We start from the raw sequence: 16,250 nt of genomic DNA, 5'->3' as shown, positions 1-16,250 counted from the left end.
ACTCAATTTAGATTTCTGTTGTGTGCATTGCATGATTTAGCACAAACTTGCATTTTGTTGTTATCTCTATAGTGATTATGATTATTATTGTAAATCCTCCTCCACATATCTTGTTGCAGTTTTAAGCATATGTACCTTCTATCACAGATGATTTAGTAACAAGAAGAGGGAGTGATTGTGCTTTTTTATGTAGTAAGCTAATGCCATTGTTTAAGTTCTAAATAAGTTTTAAGGTAGTTTTATTATGTCTGACTGGCCATCATTTTTTTTTTGCAAGTATGTATTTTTGTCTTGTGTTGCTAGAAATAGATTTTCTGCTTATACAGTTTAGCTTCTATGGACAGTAAGAGCAAAGCTGTTGTGATTTTTTTTACATTAATCAGATGAATGTTCAATACATTAGTTTTATATCTTCAAATTCTGTGCTGCCTTCTTTCTAATAAAAGGGACAAGGGTGAAAGGGTTTCATTGTCTGCTTCCTTCCCATCTCTATCATCACTTGGGGTAGTGCTGGACAGCAGTACATGTAAAGATTTTATTGTAAAGAAATAAAAAATATATTTATATTCATAAATGCATTTATGTGTTAAAGGTTAAAACTGCAGCGGAAACAAAAAGTGGTTCTAGATTAGTTGTTAAACCATAAGACTGGGACACCAAAACTGGGTCAGATTCAAGATCAAACAACAATAAACTTAATAATAAAAAAAACCCACATGGATGCTCATAATGTCTTTTATTTGATTGGTTTTAAAAACAGGTAAAGTCAGCTTTTAGGCAAGTATATAATTCAGCCATTTCTCAAAAATGGCACGAAGGTTTATTTGCTCAGCCAAAGCACGGATGTCAGCCTTTTGAATGATGTCACGAACGTATTGATTCTCAGTGATGGCACGAACAAATGGATGCTCAAGGATGGCACGAATTTCCGCATTCTCATTGATGGTGCGAATGTCAAAATCCTGCATGAAGGCACGGATATCATTTTGGAATTGCTCAATGTATTCAAGCACTTTGTGCTTGATAGCGTCAAAGTCTACATTTTTAAGGATACCACGAATGTCTAGATTCTCAAAGATGTCACGAATATTCAGGTTCTGAATGGTGCTACGAATGTCCAGATTCTCAAGAGCTGGAATGCGTCCATCTTTTTCAATGGGCACTGCAACAGGAACAGCCACATTCGTCTTTGACAGGGTCATCTAGTATTGAGAGAAAACAGAACGAACAGTGGTCAGTTAAATGTGTTAAATATATAAAATTATGTTATAACACCTCAATAAAATGTACTCACCTTAGGAGCTCTCACAATGATGTTCACAGACTTCTGAGTTGGTAGTGCAATAATGAAGGCAACCTCCTTGTCTTTGTTGTTTTCAGCTTTATCAAGAGAAAATCCAGCCAGGCGAGCTGCTTTGAGCAATGGGAGGTACTCAGTGGCGATTCTAATAGTAGAAGGAAAAAAGGACATGCTGAGTATAATTCAGTCTGACAAACTACAAGAGTTTTATTTGATAAACTTTTAAATACTACCTCTGAGCATGCATGGCTGCACTTGGGAGTTTGTCCCACGCCACTTCAAAACGAGCAGCAGGGTTTGATTCAATCACTCCAGCCTCAGCCTTTACAGTAGCAGAATAGTCCTGGCAGTCTGGTCCCCATCCAAGCTTAGCCTAGAAGAAGTGTCAGTGCAATCAATATGAAATATTCACATTTTGTTTTTGTCTTTTCACATAAGAACTGCTGTAGAAGACCAACTTACGCTGACTTTATGCTGGCTTGGCAGTACAGCATCAGCGCACAACTTCCATTTCTCAGCAATGGGGGACAATGTAATCTGTGCTCTTGAAGTGGGCTTATCCAAGTAAGCAGCAAGCTGGTATCCCACATTACGATCACTTCTAACAACACGAGCAATGACGGCGAGTACAGCTGGAACAGCATCTTCAAGGAGCTTAACCTGAAAATATCAATATGCACTTCAGTGGGAATGCAGTTTCCAGTGGAAATTATACTGGTAATAGTCTCATATGTTGTCTATTCCTCTTTTCTACATTATATTAAAGAACAATAGTGTTTCATTTAACCTTTCTTTGGAGGGTCTCAATGCTAGATGCACTGCTGGACCTTGCACGCGATGCCAAGTACTGCAACAAACAAATAATTTTAATATTTTTTCAAAAGCAAACTATATACATTTATAATCACAACAGATTGTTGGGGGAGTTACCTGATCCTTATGGAATTTCTGGAAGGGGCCATATGTATCATTACCCTAGGAAGAAACAAAGCAAGGGAACAACTCATGAGTATGAGTACAAATATTGAGTATGCTACTAATACCTGAAATTCTGTCATATTATCTAGTGGGCAATACTCTCGTCATCGAGGGAATATTTACCCTAAACATTTGGGAGCTGGAAGATCTTGAGGAGCTACTGGAACTCCTGCTGCTGCTGATGGAGCTTGATTGGCTTGAATGACTTGAACGACTTGAGCGACTCGACCTGCTTGAACTGCTTGAGCTGCTTGAAGAGTTCTTGTTCTTCAGTCCAGCCTCCAGGATTTCCCTCAGTTTCATCAGGATGATGTTTTCTTCTTGACTTTCAGATTCAGTACTGTATTGCCTAGACTTGACTTGACTAAGCTTCTCAGCAGCATTAGCACCAACGTGAACCTCAAACTCCAGTCTCTCAAAAGAAGGACCATCACCTGTATCATAAATTGCAGCATATAGCACATATTTTTATAACAGATAATATATTTAGCAATATTTTATACAGCAAAATTACGTGTTCAGGACTTTAGGAACCATGATGACCTCAGGACATACCTCTTGCCACTGAAATACGAGCTTTGTGCTGTCCAACCAAGTAGTACAGAGGGTTGTAACCCATGAAGCCAGCATGGCGTGAGGCAACCTCAGCACATCCTTTAACATGGAAGTAGGGACAAGTAACACACATGGTCTTCTGAATTGAAGCAGGAATCGAGGGCTCAGCACCAGGTGTCAGAGATGCTACTCTCTCAGCAGGGAGATCCTCAATATTTCTGGCTACAGCAAGAGTCTCAAAGCTGTCAGAGCAAATGTTTATGAGTCAGGAATTTTGTCAGATGTTGGGTTATCTCTTCTTATTTTTGGCACTATGAATGCCAGATTTAATTTTGTAAACTAATTAATGCAAAGATCAAATTTGTCACTCTTGCAACCATTACCTGACAGCAGCAACATGATCGGGAGTAGCAGCAGGAAGAACCTCCACCTTGAAATTTCCCTTTGGAAGATCAGCTCTCACAGCCATTTTTCCTGGCACAGCAGTGTGGACCTTTCCTTTAGCCATGACAGCAGCCTGAATCAAGGCAGTGTTCACTCCAATCACAGCAAAAGTGTGTATGGCAGCACTGCAACACAAACAAAAAAAGCATATGCTTTTATGTAATTCACAAAGGTTTTATGTTCATTCATTAAAAATATAGCTGTGAAAGTAAGTACCTTGGTCTGGCCTCAGCTTTCACCTGGAAGTCTGTGTTCTTAAACTGATCAAGAGACACAGTCTCTAGCTGCTCAGGTAGACGAGGTGTGATGTCGGCCTTCACTGAAAGAATTAATAAAATATTGTAATAATAACTCTGATTTGGATATTAAATGCTTGTGTTTTACACTGAGGTGAGAATCTTACCATTAACAGCTGCAGCAGCAACAGCAGCGGTGTAAAAACCAAGCTCCATAGGCACACCAACAGCAGTGGGGATAATGCGGCGAATCTCTGCTGCTAGCAAAGGCTTGGTATATTGGAAGGCAATTCCGTCCTGCAAGGCTTTAACGGCCTCCTTCATCAGTTCACGTGCACGTGGTTTTGCAGTCTGTAGGGTTTGCAGAAATGTGATGATATTTTACCCGCAGTTTTCAAAGTAAGATACAGATTTATTTCTAAAAGAGCAATGGATCAGTAAAATACCTGTACTGCCTGATCAATGATCTGCTCAATGAAGGTTTTATCAACATTGGCAAAAGCAATTTCCTGTCCAAAGAGTTTCACATAGATGGAGGCCAGTGGCTGAGTAGCTGGTAGAGCCTTCCAGTTCATCAGCTTGGAGAATAAAAATAGAGGAAATATATAATAATAAGATTTCAAATGAATAATAATCCTTACACATAAAACACATGCAGTGTTTGTAGCTTACTGCTCTCAAGGTGTGCTTTATCTTGGTCATGCGATCAGCATTCTCATCTCCAGCAGGAGTTCTCTTTAGAGCTTCTTGGAGTCCCTCAGTTCTCACACCAACCTGAATGAAATAAAGACATAAATGATGGTCACAGTGATGAAAACAGAATCCAATTAATGGAACTAATTCTTCAACATTATCAAAAAATATTTACCTCAAGAACATCAGCAGCTGCTCCAGCCAAGTAGGCACGAGTTTTTGCAACAACAGCTCTGGGCAAGATGGTGGCAGCATCATTGATGATGAAAGCACTTCCAGCAGCACCAACCATGAAAGGAGCTTTAGAAAGAGATTTTAATTAATTACTAAATGTTTTCCTCAGTTTGACAAACCTCATAAAATACTAATGTTATTGACACGTACAAACATAAAGGTCCAGATGGAGAGCAGTGCTTGAAAGGTAGCTCAGTCTGTCCATTTTGGGGCACAACATTCTGATGGCGACATTAGCTGCAGCAGCCCTGTAACCAACAAAATGGTCAGTTTTCCAGCAGCAAAAGTTTATTTAATTAATAAAAAGAAAGGCATTCTTACACATTTATCAAATCAGGGGACATGCTTCTGGTCAGAGACTTGATGTAAGAGTATGCGAAGCTGGCAACTTCCATGCTGGGCTCTTTATCCATAGCTCCAGCAACAGTGGACATTAGAGCGGCTGAGGGCTTGGTCTCGAAAAGTGCAATACAGGCAACCATACGTACTTCAGGATGAAGAGTCCTATCCATAAAAAGTTGCAGAGCCACTGGCTGAACCTAAACAAGGCAGAAGATGCATTAGATCTCGGAACAAAATTGATTTAAGCACACATTTTGACACATATTATACTTACCATCTTTGGCTCCTTCTTGGCAATGTTCCTGAGAGCCAAGATGGCGTCAACTTGGACTTTCATGGGCATGTTTGCAGCAGCAGCTCCAAATCCAGGCAGGATCTTCATGATGGGTTTAAGGCTAGCAGGGTGACCAGCATTGCCCAGAGCCTTCAGAGCCAAGGTGACTTCAGAAATGTCAGCCTTGGAAATGGCTTCAGCAGCAAGGTCATGGATAGGCTGATAAAAGAACTTAAATGTCAAACTTACTGAGCACTTTTTTCATTTACATTCAGTTTTCTGTATATTTATAACACATCCAGTTAAGAAACATAAATTGTACCCTCAAGAGATCAGGAGAACAGGATGGATCTTCAGCGCAGTGTCTGGCAACCATGGAACCATAGCCAAGCATAACCACCTCACGCACTGCTGGAATCGCCTTGATTTTGGGGCTCAGTGCAAGATCCTGTCCAACATTATACAAGGTTAAAACATCAAGAAATATTTATACAATCATCTATCTACACTGCATCAGTCAATACTCATATTTATACTCACAGCAGTCTGTTGAATGGCATCTCGATCAGCTTTAGCCATGTGCAGTCCAACCAGAAGGGCCTGAGTGAATTCAGCGGTGGTGAACTCGCCAGCAAGGAACTTTTCTTTAATGAACTTCAGAGCTGCCGGTGTGCCAACAGCAGGAGTTGCATCCAGAATCCAACGTCTGCAAGAAAACTGTTTAGAAAACCTAGACAGCACTGTATTATAAATGATCAAATATTCATGCTAATATTACCTGTGAACTGGTTTGGTCTTGTACTGATCCCATACAGTTTTAATGTTCTCAAAAGTAGCAACACGCAGAAGCTGGACAAGCTGAAGGAACTTCAATGGAGCATCTTCATGAACCACATCCATATTGTTTGAAGCCAGATGATTCAAAGTTTCCACAATCTAAAACAATGAACATTAGTGACAGGTTTAGCATACATTTTTGTTTATGTTTTTTTTGTTGTTTTCAGTATTCTCTTAAAAGTTAGTAGTGATACCTGAGCCTCGGCGTTGTTGATCTTCAGAAGCTGAATGGGGGTTTGCAGAACCTCAGTGGCAAACTCGTACTTCAAGGATCCACGGGCCGCATACTCACCACCGATTGGAGCAACAGCGGTGTTCTGCACCTCCAGTAGGGTCAGAGTTTGCCTGAAATTAGAAAAAAATCATCAGTATTCTTTCATTTATTATTTAAAAGTTTCAAAAAGGGTTTTCAGTAACCATAGTGTAATATCATACTTGGCTTTCATCTGGGCTGCTCCAGTGATGGTATTGAACAGTGAGAACTGGTGTAGCTCTTCAACTGTAGCCTCAGCGACCACAGCTCCAGCATCAGATGGCTTCATGATGTAGGTGTGAGTTGCAGTTCCAGTCAAACTCTGAAGCCTCTGTGGTGAGGTAAGAATGAGTTTCAGAAGGTAAGTATTTTTCATTTACTTGTAAAGAGCCAGCTCCTCAACATGCTGACTACCTTTGATCTCACCTGCTGGCATTCAGCACACTTCTCAGCATAAGCCAAACCGATATCCTTGATGACCCTCTCATGGCAGTTGGTCAAATCCTTGGATTTTCTCACAACAATCTGATTGGTCTTTGCATCTTCACTGATCATATAGTGGGCCTTGCAGACTCCATGAGTTCCAGCCTGAAAAGATTAAATATCTTCATGTAACCAAACAGAATGTGATTTTAATATTAATGAATATTTAATCTACAGAGTGTGTTTTGTGTTACCTCATGCATCTCATAGACATTCTGGGTGTTCTTGAGGTTGAGCTGAAGGATGTTGAGGATTCCTCTGTACAAGTTCAGGACAGTAGCAGACACTCCAGCAGGGGCATAAATCTTACCAACCACACCATTAGCATACTCAAATTTGATGGGAATTTGAAGCTGAGCATTCAGGGCGGCGAGGAGCTTTGCAGCGGGGCTAAAAGAATCCTGAGGCCAGATGCCGGCATACTCAAAGAGTTGAGGATCCTGGAGCTAAGGGCAAAACAATCACAACATTCGTTAAAAATGCTTATGTTAATTTAGTTATGCTACAGCGGTTCAATGTGACCATGTGTGTTTTACAAAGAATAAAAGTTGACATATTTGATACAGTTAAGAATAGCTTTACCTTCAGAAGGAAGGTGGTCGATGCTTCAGCCCTGATGAGAACCTTGCTGCTGACTTTTACACCTGCCTTGCCCAGACCCTCCTGAGGCAGACCGCCCAACAGCAGACCCTCATACTTGTATACATAGGTCTTACCAGCAGCAAACTCTGGAACTGGTTAAATATTTTACTGTAAGTTTTATGAAAATACGTCTAAAATGTCATTATCTAAAATGTTATAGGAATTCTCATTACTTACCAAGGTTGATCTGTTGACTTGCTAATTATATAAGAAAAACAGAAAGCATCAATTTAGCATACATTTTACTCATAAAACACCTTCAATTTATTAGAAATCTATTACTAAGTTTACAACTTACCCACAAGGGCCACAGTCAGGGCAAGCACAACAGCTCTCATGGCTGGTGGTTTGTGATGAATGTTTGGAATGAGTGCATTTATATAGTCGATTTTTTGATGACTGCACAGTTACTCCTATATGAATTATTAACTTTGTATGTATTTTCAGCTACGTAAGATGAAGCCTGATTGGCCAAGCGAGCAACAAATCAATTGACATCATGTCAGGTTAACCTGTCCTCTTAATTTTGTCAGGACAATTCCAATGTCCACATCTCAGTTTTACCTAATTTTTGTAATATATTTGCTACTCTACGTTTTGAAATGTGCTATATTTTAACTTTAAATACAATTTAAGCATATTACTGTAATTTCATACATTTGTACTACCTTTTGATTAAGGTTTTGCTGCAGTCAACCCATTTAAACCAATCACATTTTACTATTGTGTAAAAAACTTTTATCAATTCATATTCTCCCTTCTTTAGCATGCACTAAACACAGTACTTTCAAAGCACTAATTAACCTCTGTCATTGTCTTTATTGCAGTAAATTTAATAATGTTTAATTACACACATTCTACTGTAAAGGTGTTAAAAGATAAAAGCTAAAGCAGTATAACGTATCTATATATTTTGTATACATCCAAAATCCAGATAATTTGTGATATCCAGAACACATCACATAAGTATTCATATATTTTTTTACAGTATGTACCTGCATGTTATTGACTGACGTTTATTTCAGGGTGACTATAAAGTTTATGTCTATCCAGTTATTGTCAGGAATGACCCAGGCAGGGAGACGAGGAGGCGGACGCAAGTGCAGGTAAGGGCGATATAAATAATTTATTAAATAACAAAAGGTAACAAAGGTAAACAAAAGAAACAAGTAAACAAGAAATAAAGAAATAAACAAGAAACAGAGGTGAGAAAACTAACAAACAAACAGGGAGGCTAATAAACGAGAAACTAAACAGAGCTAATAACATAAACAAACTAACTAGAGAATATAATAATAAACAGGGAATATATACAAGAGAAGGACTAGAAATAAACAGAAAAACACAGAATAAGGAGCAAGGGAAACAAACTATGAATAAACACTGAACTAGGGCTATAGCAACACAGAAACGCAGAGACAGACAACAGTGGAAGGTGCAAAGACCGACAAGGGACAAGTGGCAGAGGAGGGCTATTTAAACAAACAGGAAACACACTAGAAGTGGAAACACCTGGGGAAGGGGCGGAGCTACAAATGAGACACGTGGTGGAAAAGTACTGAGACGGGAGACACAGGGGAGCACAGGTCACGTGGGGAAGACACACAGAGACACGAGACAAAGCCAAGACGTGACAGAAGCCTCCCCCTAAACGCGCAGCTCCCGAGGCGCGTAAAAACGAACCCCGGGGGCTGGCGGCGGGGAGAGGCCAGGGAAAACAAGAGACGATACCGGGGAGTGACATGGAGACTGGACGGGGAACAGAGACTGGAAAGGAGACTGGACAGGGCTTGGAGACTGAACAGGGAACTGGACAGGGGACGGAGACTGGACAGGGACTGGACAGGGGACGGAGACTGGACAGGGAACTGCACAGGGGACGGAGACTGAACGGGGCACGGAGACTGAACGGTACTGGACATGGGAACAGGGACAAGGACATTAACAGGGACAGAAACTAACACTATGACCGAGACAGGAACAGAGACAGAGACAGACACGGGTACAGGGACATAGACAGAGACCAAAACAGGGAGAGACATGGGGACCAGAAACACGGGTGGGTGCCCAGGACTGACATAAGTTTGAGGAAAAGTCTGAGGAGCCAGCCTGGGCACAGTTCTGGGGTCAAAGTCCGGGGACCTCGGTGCCTGCCTGGGTACGTGGGACCTGGGACGAAACAAAGTTCTGGGAGCAGGAACCGGTGGGGTGGCGACTCTGGCAGCGGGAGCTGGTGCTGAGACTTGGGCAGCTGGCACTGGTACGGAGACTTGGGCAGCTGGCACTGGTACGGAGACTGGAACAGCTGGAGCAGACACTGAGACTTGAACAGCTGGAGCAGACTTGAAGGCTTGAACAGCTTCAGCAGACACGGAAAAAAACCCGGACCGGAGCTGCAGCTTCGCCGGCAGAGTCCACAGTAGGCAGCGCAGGGCCGCTGGTAGAGATCGCTGCGGGGAAAGTCACTGACCGCGGCTGGTTCGCCGCGGTAATAATCCCGGAGCATGGCTGAGTCGCCGCGGAGAGAGTGACAGAGCGAGACTGGATTGCAGCGCCGGAATCCAGCTCTGCAGCCGCCATGAAAGCCGGCTCCTCCGGCTGAGGAGCTTGCGTTGCCGCAAAAACCAGGACTGGATTATTACTCTCTCCGGCAGAGTCAAGCGCGGGGAGAGTCTCTGGTCGCGGCTGGCTCGCCGGGTAGGAGGTCCCGTAGCGCGGTTCGGCTGCTACCGCGGGAATCACGGAGCGCGGTTCGGAAGCAACCGCAGGGATCACGGGGCGAGGTTCGGCTGCTACCGCGGAGATCGCGGGGTGCGGTTTCACAGCCGTCACGGAAGTCAGGGAGCGTGGTTTAGCCGCTGAACAGGAGAGTGTCTTGGCCGCAGGAGGAGCTAGCTTTAGAGGCGCTGGGGAAGCTAACGCCTTAGCCACTGGGGAAGCTAGCTTTGGAACCGATGGTGAGGAGAGAGTCTTGGCCGCAGGGGAACGGACGGGAGTCGGCGTCTGGAAGGCCGGTGCTGCTGCAGTTCTCCCCGAGGTGGATGCCGCTTCCTCCTGGAACCAGGGTGGACACATGTGTGCTGGAGGCAGAACAGCCCCTGGAGGCAGCGGCAGACGAGCTGGTGTAGGGAGAAAGTCCTCCTCTTCCTCAGAGCTGCTGGGAGCGCACCCGAGAAAGTCCCAGGGGTCCCGCCCCTTGAGCCTCAGGTACTCGGAGGCACCGAGGCTCATAGCACCAACCCTCATTGCCCCCCCCAAGAAAGGGGTCTTTTTCCGGCTGGCGGGACCCCTTAGAGCGCTTACCCCGAGGCCTGCGGCGTCCATGAGGCCTCGAGGTTTCCTGCGCCGGGATCCCGCCTGGAGTATGGCGAATCGCCATCCTGGAGCCTGTCCACGCAGAACCTGCTGCATCCATGTTCTTGTGGTCGGTCTTTCTGTCAGGAATGACCCAGGCAGGGAGATGAGGAGGCGGACGCAAGTGCAGGTAAGGGCGATATAAATAATTTATTAAATGAATAACAAAGGTAAACAAAAGAAACAAGTAAACAAGAAAACGGAGGTGAGAAAACTAACAAACAAACAGGGAGGCTAATAAACGAGAAACTAAACAGAGCTAATAACATAAACAAACTAACTAGAGAATATAATAATAAACAGGGAATATATACAAGAGAAGGACTAGAAATAAACAGAAAAACACAGAATAAGGAGCAAGGGAAACAAACTATGAATAAACACTGAACTAGGGCTATAGCAACACAGAAACGCGGAGAGACAGACAACAGTGGAAGGTGCAAAGACCGACGAGGGACAAGTGGCAGAGGAGGGCTATTTAAACAAACAGGAAACACACTAGAAGTGGAAACACCTGGGGAAGGGGCGGAGCTACAAATGAGACACGTGGTGGAAAAGTACTGAGACGGGAGACACAGGGGAGCACAGGTCACGTGGGGAAGACACACAGAGACACGAGATGAGGCCAAGACGTGACAGTTATCCATTCATTAATTTACTCATCAGCTAAAATTCAATTAATTATATAGTTTATAAATACTTTAATGATGTATCTGATTAAATACTTTATTTGTTTAGGGCCCTACCTGAGTCACTTAATAATATTTTGCACAATAGAGGGAGAAATATGAAAATATGCAGGCCTGACATGCAGGAATGTGTGTATATTAAAAAATGAAGTTGATCAGACAAAATATAAAAAGTGTCTCAATGTTTTTGTTCTTATGAGTGAGATCATTTTTATTTTATTTGTTCACACAGTTGAGTAGGTTGTTTCCTAGTAAAGTATTTAAGATGAGTAAATTAAGAAGAGTAGAGATACTTGTTAATTTTGAAAATTTGAAGACAGGTTATATTTTACAGTGTACATGAGAGAGTTAAGAGAACAGATGACCTGGTATGTGCTTTGACCAAGGATAGTGTGATCTCGACCTCAGCGCTGTTCTCTGGACTTAAATATCCAAATAACTGTGTAAACAGGGCTGATGCCACTAAAAATATTTACACACAAACTTTAATCTTGTGTATTTGTTAAAAATTAGATTCTTTTTGATGATTTTAAAACCTTAGCACATCTAAAAACTGGAAGTGCACACTTGAACCTGTTGATACAGAATACAAAGCACATGTTAATAAAACTGAAATGGAAAGATTACATTAATTAAATTTGTATTAACATAGTTACATTAAAATGCAATGTTTGGGCCAATGTACTTGTTTGGGCATCCATGGTCATAATCCCTGTAACTGTGATTTTCCTAAAAATAACATATTCTCCAAAACAATAATGTTAAACACTAAACAATTCAGTTCATAATGAATATAAGTTAAGTTCAGGTCAGAATTAGGTCAGTTTAGGTCTGCATTTTACCCTTTTATAACAACATCAATACTACTACTACTCATATTAGTACTAGTAATAATAATAACAATAAACAGTAAAGGCAATAAAACAAGTTTTTTTGTCTGCAGTTAAAAAAAAATCAAAGCAACAATTTATGAGAGAATTTAGAGAGAAAAAGTTAAGGATATAAAATGCAAAAGTAATTTTAGTGCGTTACAGTAATAAAATGACGAATGACACAAAAATTATCACCATATTATTATATTGTGCACTATTTAGTGCATTATAATCAGTGTGCCAGTTGTCATTCCCTTTAAGAGTCAGCTGCGCTCGGACTTTGGCATTGATAGCTTAACGTTTTAAGCTGTGCAGGTGTGTGAGCAGGTAATTTAAGTAAACAGCAATTTCTATTCTATTTAATACTTTATTCTGTTTTCATATAAAATATGTATTTGTTTGCTGCAGTGCATCTGTGTGTGCGGGTAGAGACGCCTCACAATTTTTTTTAACTAAAACTATAATATTATTTAACTATAACAGTACAGTATTAATAAGCTTTAGATTATAAATGTAGATAATTTATTATAATGACGTTGTTTTCCCAATGTAGCAAAGTAAATTAATTGTGTCAAAACGTACTTGAGTAAAAGTAAAATTACCTTTTTAAGTTTTATTTTAAAGTTTGGGAGCTCCAGGAGCCATCTGTGTGCGAAAGAAGAAAGGTGGGTGTAGTATATATTCCTCGCATCAACCACTATATTTATCTGGGGCCTTCCAATATGGTGTGAACATACTTTTAAACTTGGTTTGTAGGAGACAGTTTGGTCTTTTGGATTAGTGTTCTTAGCCCCTTATTAGTAAATGAATTTGCAGTGTCACAGTTTTGGTGTGCTAAATCTTATGCTGAGTGTATTTTGATTTGTTGCAGTATTGATTTATTTCTTTAGTCATTTACTTTTTTTTGTATTTATTTTTAATTACTTGGTTTTCTTTTTGTGTGTACTTGATAAATGATCAAGTACACTTTTCTCACGATATCTCGCGAGATTAAATGTGACGATATATCTCATCAAGCTTAAACCTGTCTCGCGGGAAGAAAAAAAATAGTTTAGTGTGGACTTTTTAAGAGGGATCTGGCAACACAGTAGCAATACAGCGAGTGAGAGCAGCTCTCAGCAGAAGAGGAAAATTCGGGTATTTTCATAGAACAGGGGTCAGTAATGGGCGGACCACGGTCCGGGTCCGGACCCAGACGTTGTCGAATGCGGACCCAAACCGATAAACTACTGAGAGGGATTTAATTGTATACACGTTTGCGGCGCAGTAAATCACAGACCAATCACGTGTACGGTAAGATCACCAAACGCTCTCTTCAGTCAATCAGAGACGTGCAGACGCGGTAGGGAAAAAAAAATAAATAAACACACCGCTCTTCACGCGGGATCGAACCCGTGTTGTCAGGGTCGCGCTCGTGAAAAAAACGCCTTTATAAGGAGATAGGGAGCCCGAAAACGGGCGGAAAAACGAGAACTGGACCACACTGAATTCTAATTAAATAACTTACACATGGCATAGAAGATGCTTCTGCTGCTTTTAAGTTGTATGTCTGGCTGCATTTTGGCTCCAGTGGAAACAAAAAGTGTTGTTAAGGATTAACAAAATTTTGGGATATGGAGCGCGCCTCAATTACAAGCTCCACCCCTTCGCCCTATATATAAGTCACAACTCACCTCTGTGACGAACAAACTCACGTGACGTCGAGTTCTCAGTCACTGCTACAATGGACATTGATCTGGATGCCTTGGATTCCGAGTTGTTCTCGGGCTCCTCATCTGCCGGTGTCTCTCATCCGATCCCTGGGCCTCTACCCATCATCTCGGTGCTCCCGCAACCAGCCTGATCGCTCCTCGGCCCGGCGTGGCTGCTCCGCTGCTCGGAGCTCCAACTCCCCGGCTCAGCCCGATCGCTCCTCGGCTCGGCGCGGCCGCCCCGCTGCTCAGCGCTCCATCTCCCCGGCCCAGCAAGATCGCCCCTCGGCCTGGCGTGGCCGCCCCGCTGCTCAGCCTTCCATCTCCCCGGCCCAGCAAGATCACCCCCTGGCCCGGCGTGGCCACTAAGCAGCCCGGCGCTCCATCTCCCCGGCCCAGGAACATCGCACCTCGGCCCGGCGTGGCCGCCCAGCAGCCCGGCGCTCAATCTCCCCAGCCCAGCGAGATCGCTCCCCGGCTCAGCGTAGCCGCACCCGCACTGCCCACTCGGGCTCTGGGCGCAGCTGCCTTTCATCGCAGCCTTCGTCTACTCCTGCTCAGCGCTCCCGGTGTGGATTTCGACAGGACAACTCTCCTGTGGCTTCTACCTCCCGGGCGCTGCTTCCTCCACCTCCAGTTCCGGCCCACTCCATGTCTGACTGGACTGTCGCTGGTTTACAGAGGGTCCTATGGAATCGCGGAACCCATTTCGCCTGCTCGGCTCCCAAAAGAACACTCTTCTCTCTCCTGCTCGCCTCTGACGCTGCCATTCGAGGGTCCCCTGCCGGGCTTCCTGCGAGCCGCAACGACACCGCCCCTTCTCCACCCAGGCGGCGCGGCCGCCCCGCTCGGGTTCCCTCCAGCTGCTCGACCCCCCCCTGCCGGCGAGGCGGACCCTTCGCCCGGCTTCCTTTTCACCCGGCCCGGAACGGCTCGGGCTTCTGTCTTCTCTCGTCTGTCTCCTCCTTTATCTGCTCCGCTCCTTTCTCTCTCCGCTCTTCCGCCTCCTGCGCTTTCTGCTCCTTCCGCCAGTGGTCCAGCTCCTTCACACGTTCCCCCTGTTTCTGCCCTTCCCCCTGTCTCTATTCCCTCTGTCTCCTCTGTTCTCCCTCTTCCCGTTCCCTCCAACCCCCTCCAGGCCGTCCAGCAGCCGGCCTTGCTCCCGATTCCTTGTGCTCTCCTCAGGTGCTCAGGCTCCCTAGCTATCCGTCCAAGCTCCACGGGTTCATGACGGCTCCTTCTCCCTCTCCACCGCCGCTCCTGCCCCTCCTCCTGCGGGTGCTCGCTCTCTCTGCCCGCCTCTGGTTCAGCCATCACTGCGTCAGCGCATCTTGCAAGGTGCAGACATAGATCTCTCTTCTCTACTGCGTCCTTCGGCCGCCGCTCCGGCGCCCCGCCTCATTGAAGTCGGGGGTTCACTGCTAACTATCGGATCTTCAGATTTCGCGTGGCTCAAGAGTTCTCTCTTCACTCTGATAACTTGGCCGTAGTTCACGCAGTTAATAAAGGACGCTCTAATTCCCTGCCTCTAATGCCTTTTCTCCGGCGTCTTACCTGGCACTCAGTTACTCATCAGTACATTCTTAAAGCTGTTTTCATTCCCGGTACATCTAACCCCATAGCTGACTCTCTTTCTCGTTTTCATTTCCAGAAATTCAGGACCTTGGCTCCTCACTCAGACTCGCATCCAACTCCAGTACCACCCTATTCGGAAACCATCTTCCCTCTTCACACGCCTTCCACCAGCTCACACAGCAATCTCAGGATCTCATCATAAATACTGTTTCTCCCAACACTCTCTCGACTTACTGGACAGGTTGGTTATGTTTTCGCCGGTTCCATCACCATCTTTCCATTCCCTTTCCAAACTTCGACTTATACACTACTGCCAATTTCCTCACCTTCTCCAGCTCCCGTCTCTCCATCCGTTCATCCACCCTCAAAGTCTATCTGGCAGCTATTAACTTCTTTCATAAACTCCTCTTTGGCTTACCACATCCTTTTTCTGGTCATCACCAAATCTCACTACTCCTGAAAGGCATTAAGAGAAATGAACCTTCTCTCATACGCCAACGTCTACCTCTCACTTCTCACATACTCGCTTGCTGTCTTTCAACCCTACGGTCTGGACAATATTCCCCTTTCATTTCCGCTACTTTAGAAGCTATGTTTTTATTAGCCTTCTTTGGATTTCTCCGAGGATCAGAATTTACTGCTCCTTTAAACACCTTCCATCCCTCTCTTCACCCCTGCCTGTCCGATGTCACTGTCTTGGATACAAACACCCTTGTTTTTAACATAAAACGAAGCAAAACTAACCAATTCGGCGCTCATACTGCAGTATTCATATTCAAACTTCACTCACCTCTTAGC

General features: G+C 43.9%; 1 protein-coding gene across 2 annotated transcripts in view; it reads right to left on the bottom strand.

Annotated features, from left to right (window-relative positions):
* Positions 1-721: 721 nt before the first annotated feature.
* Positions 722-16,250, bottom strand: part of LOC103045882 (vitellogenin-like) — a 67,931-nt gene continuing 52,402 nt past the window's right edge. The window contains exons 1-27 of one of the 2 annotated variants that reach the window (XM_049465665.1): positions 7,570-7,650; positions 7,449-7,469; positions 7,212-7,363; positions 6,824-7,075; positions 6,573-6,734; positions 6,329-6,477; positions 6,088-6,238; positions 5,835-5,992; positions 5,597-5,762; positions 5,379-5,504; positions 5,057-5,275; positions 4,762-4,979; positions 4,591-4,688; positions 4,382-4,506; positions 4,186-4,287; positions 3,960-4,091; positions 3,681-3,864; positions 3,494-3,596; positions 3,217-3,402; positions 2,834-3,075; positions 2,402-2,712; positions 2,231-2,275; positions 2,088-2,147; positions 1,763-1,960; positions 1,534-1,673; positions 1,295-1,445; positions 722-1,202 (exon numbers count right to left, since the gene is read on the bottom strand). In XM_049465665.1, coding sequence (XP_049321622.1) covers positions 774-1,202; positions 1,295-1,445; positions 1,534-1,673; positions 1,763-1,960; positions 2,088-2,147; positions 2,231-2,275; positions 2,402-2,712; positions 2,834-3,075; positions 3,217-3,402; positions 3,494-3,596; positions 3,681-3,864; positions 3,960-4,091; positions 4,186-4,287; positions 4,382-4,506; positions 4,591-4,688; positions 4,762-4,979; positions 5,057-5,275; positions 5,379-5,504; positions 5,597-5,762; positions 5,835-5,992; positions 6,088-6,238; positions 6,329-6,477; positions 6,573-6,734; positions 6,824-7,075; positions 7,212-7,363; positions 7,449-7,469; positions 7,570-7,609 — 4,320 coding nt within the window. In that variant the 5' untranslated portion in view covers positions 7,610-7,650 and the 3' untranslated portion in view covers positions 722-773. Of the gene's footprint in view, positions 1,203-1,294; positions 1,446-1,533; positions 1,674-1,762; positions 1,961-2,087; positions 2,148-2,230; positions 2,276-2,401; positions 2,713-2,833; positions 3,076-3,216; positions 3,403-3,493; positions 3,597-3,680; positions 3,865-3,959; positions 4,092-4,185; positions 4,288-4,381; positions 4,507-4,590; positions 4,689-4,761; positions 4,980-5,056; positions 5,276-5,378; positions 5,505-5,596; positions 5,763-5,834; positions 5,993-6,087; positions 6,239-6,328; positions 6,478-6,572; positions 6,735-6,823; positions 7,076-7,211; positions 7,364-7,448; positions 7,470-7,569; positions 7,651-16,250 lie in introns of those variants that run through there. The other variant, XM_049465664.1, reaches the window with a different exon arrangement.

This window comes from Astyanax mexicanus, chromosome 16, assembly GCF_023375975.1.
Source record: "Astyanax mexicanus isolate ESR-SI-001 chromosome 16, AstMex3_surface, whole genome shotgun sequence".
In the NCBI taxonomy this organism is placed as follows: Eukaryota; Metazoa; Chordata; class Actinopteri; order Characiformes; family Acestrorhamphidae; genus Astyanax; species Astyanax mexicanus.
Note: the sequence above shows the minus strand (reverse complement) of the source record. Positions and strands in the feature narration are given on the sequence as shown.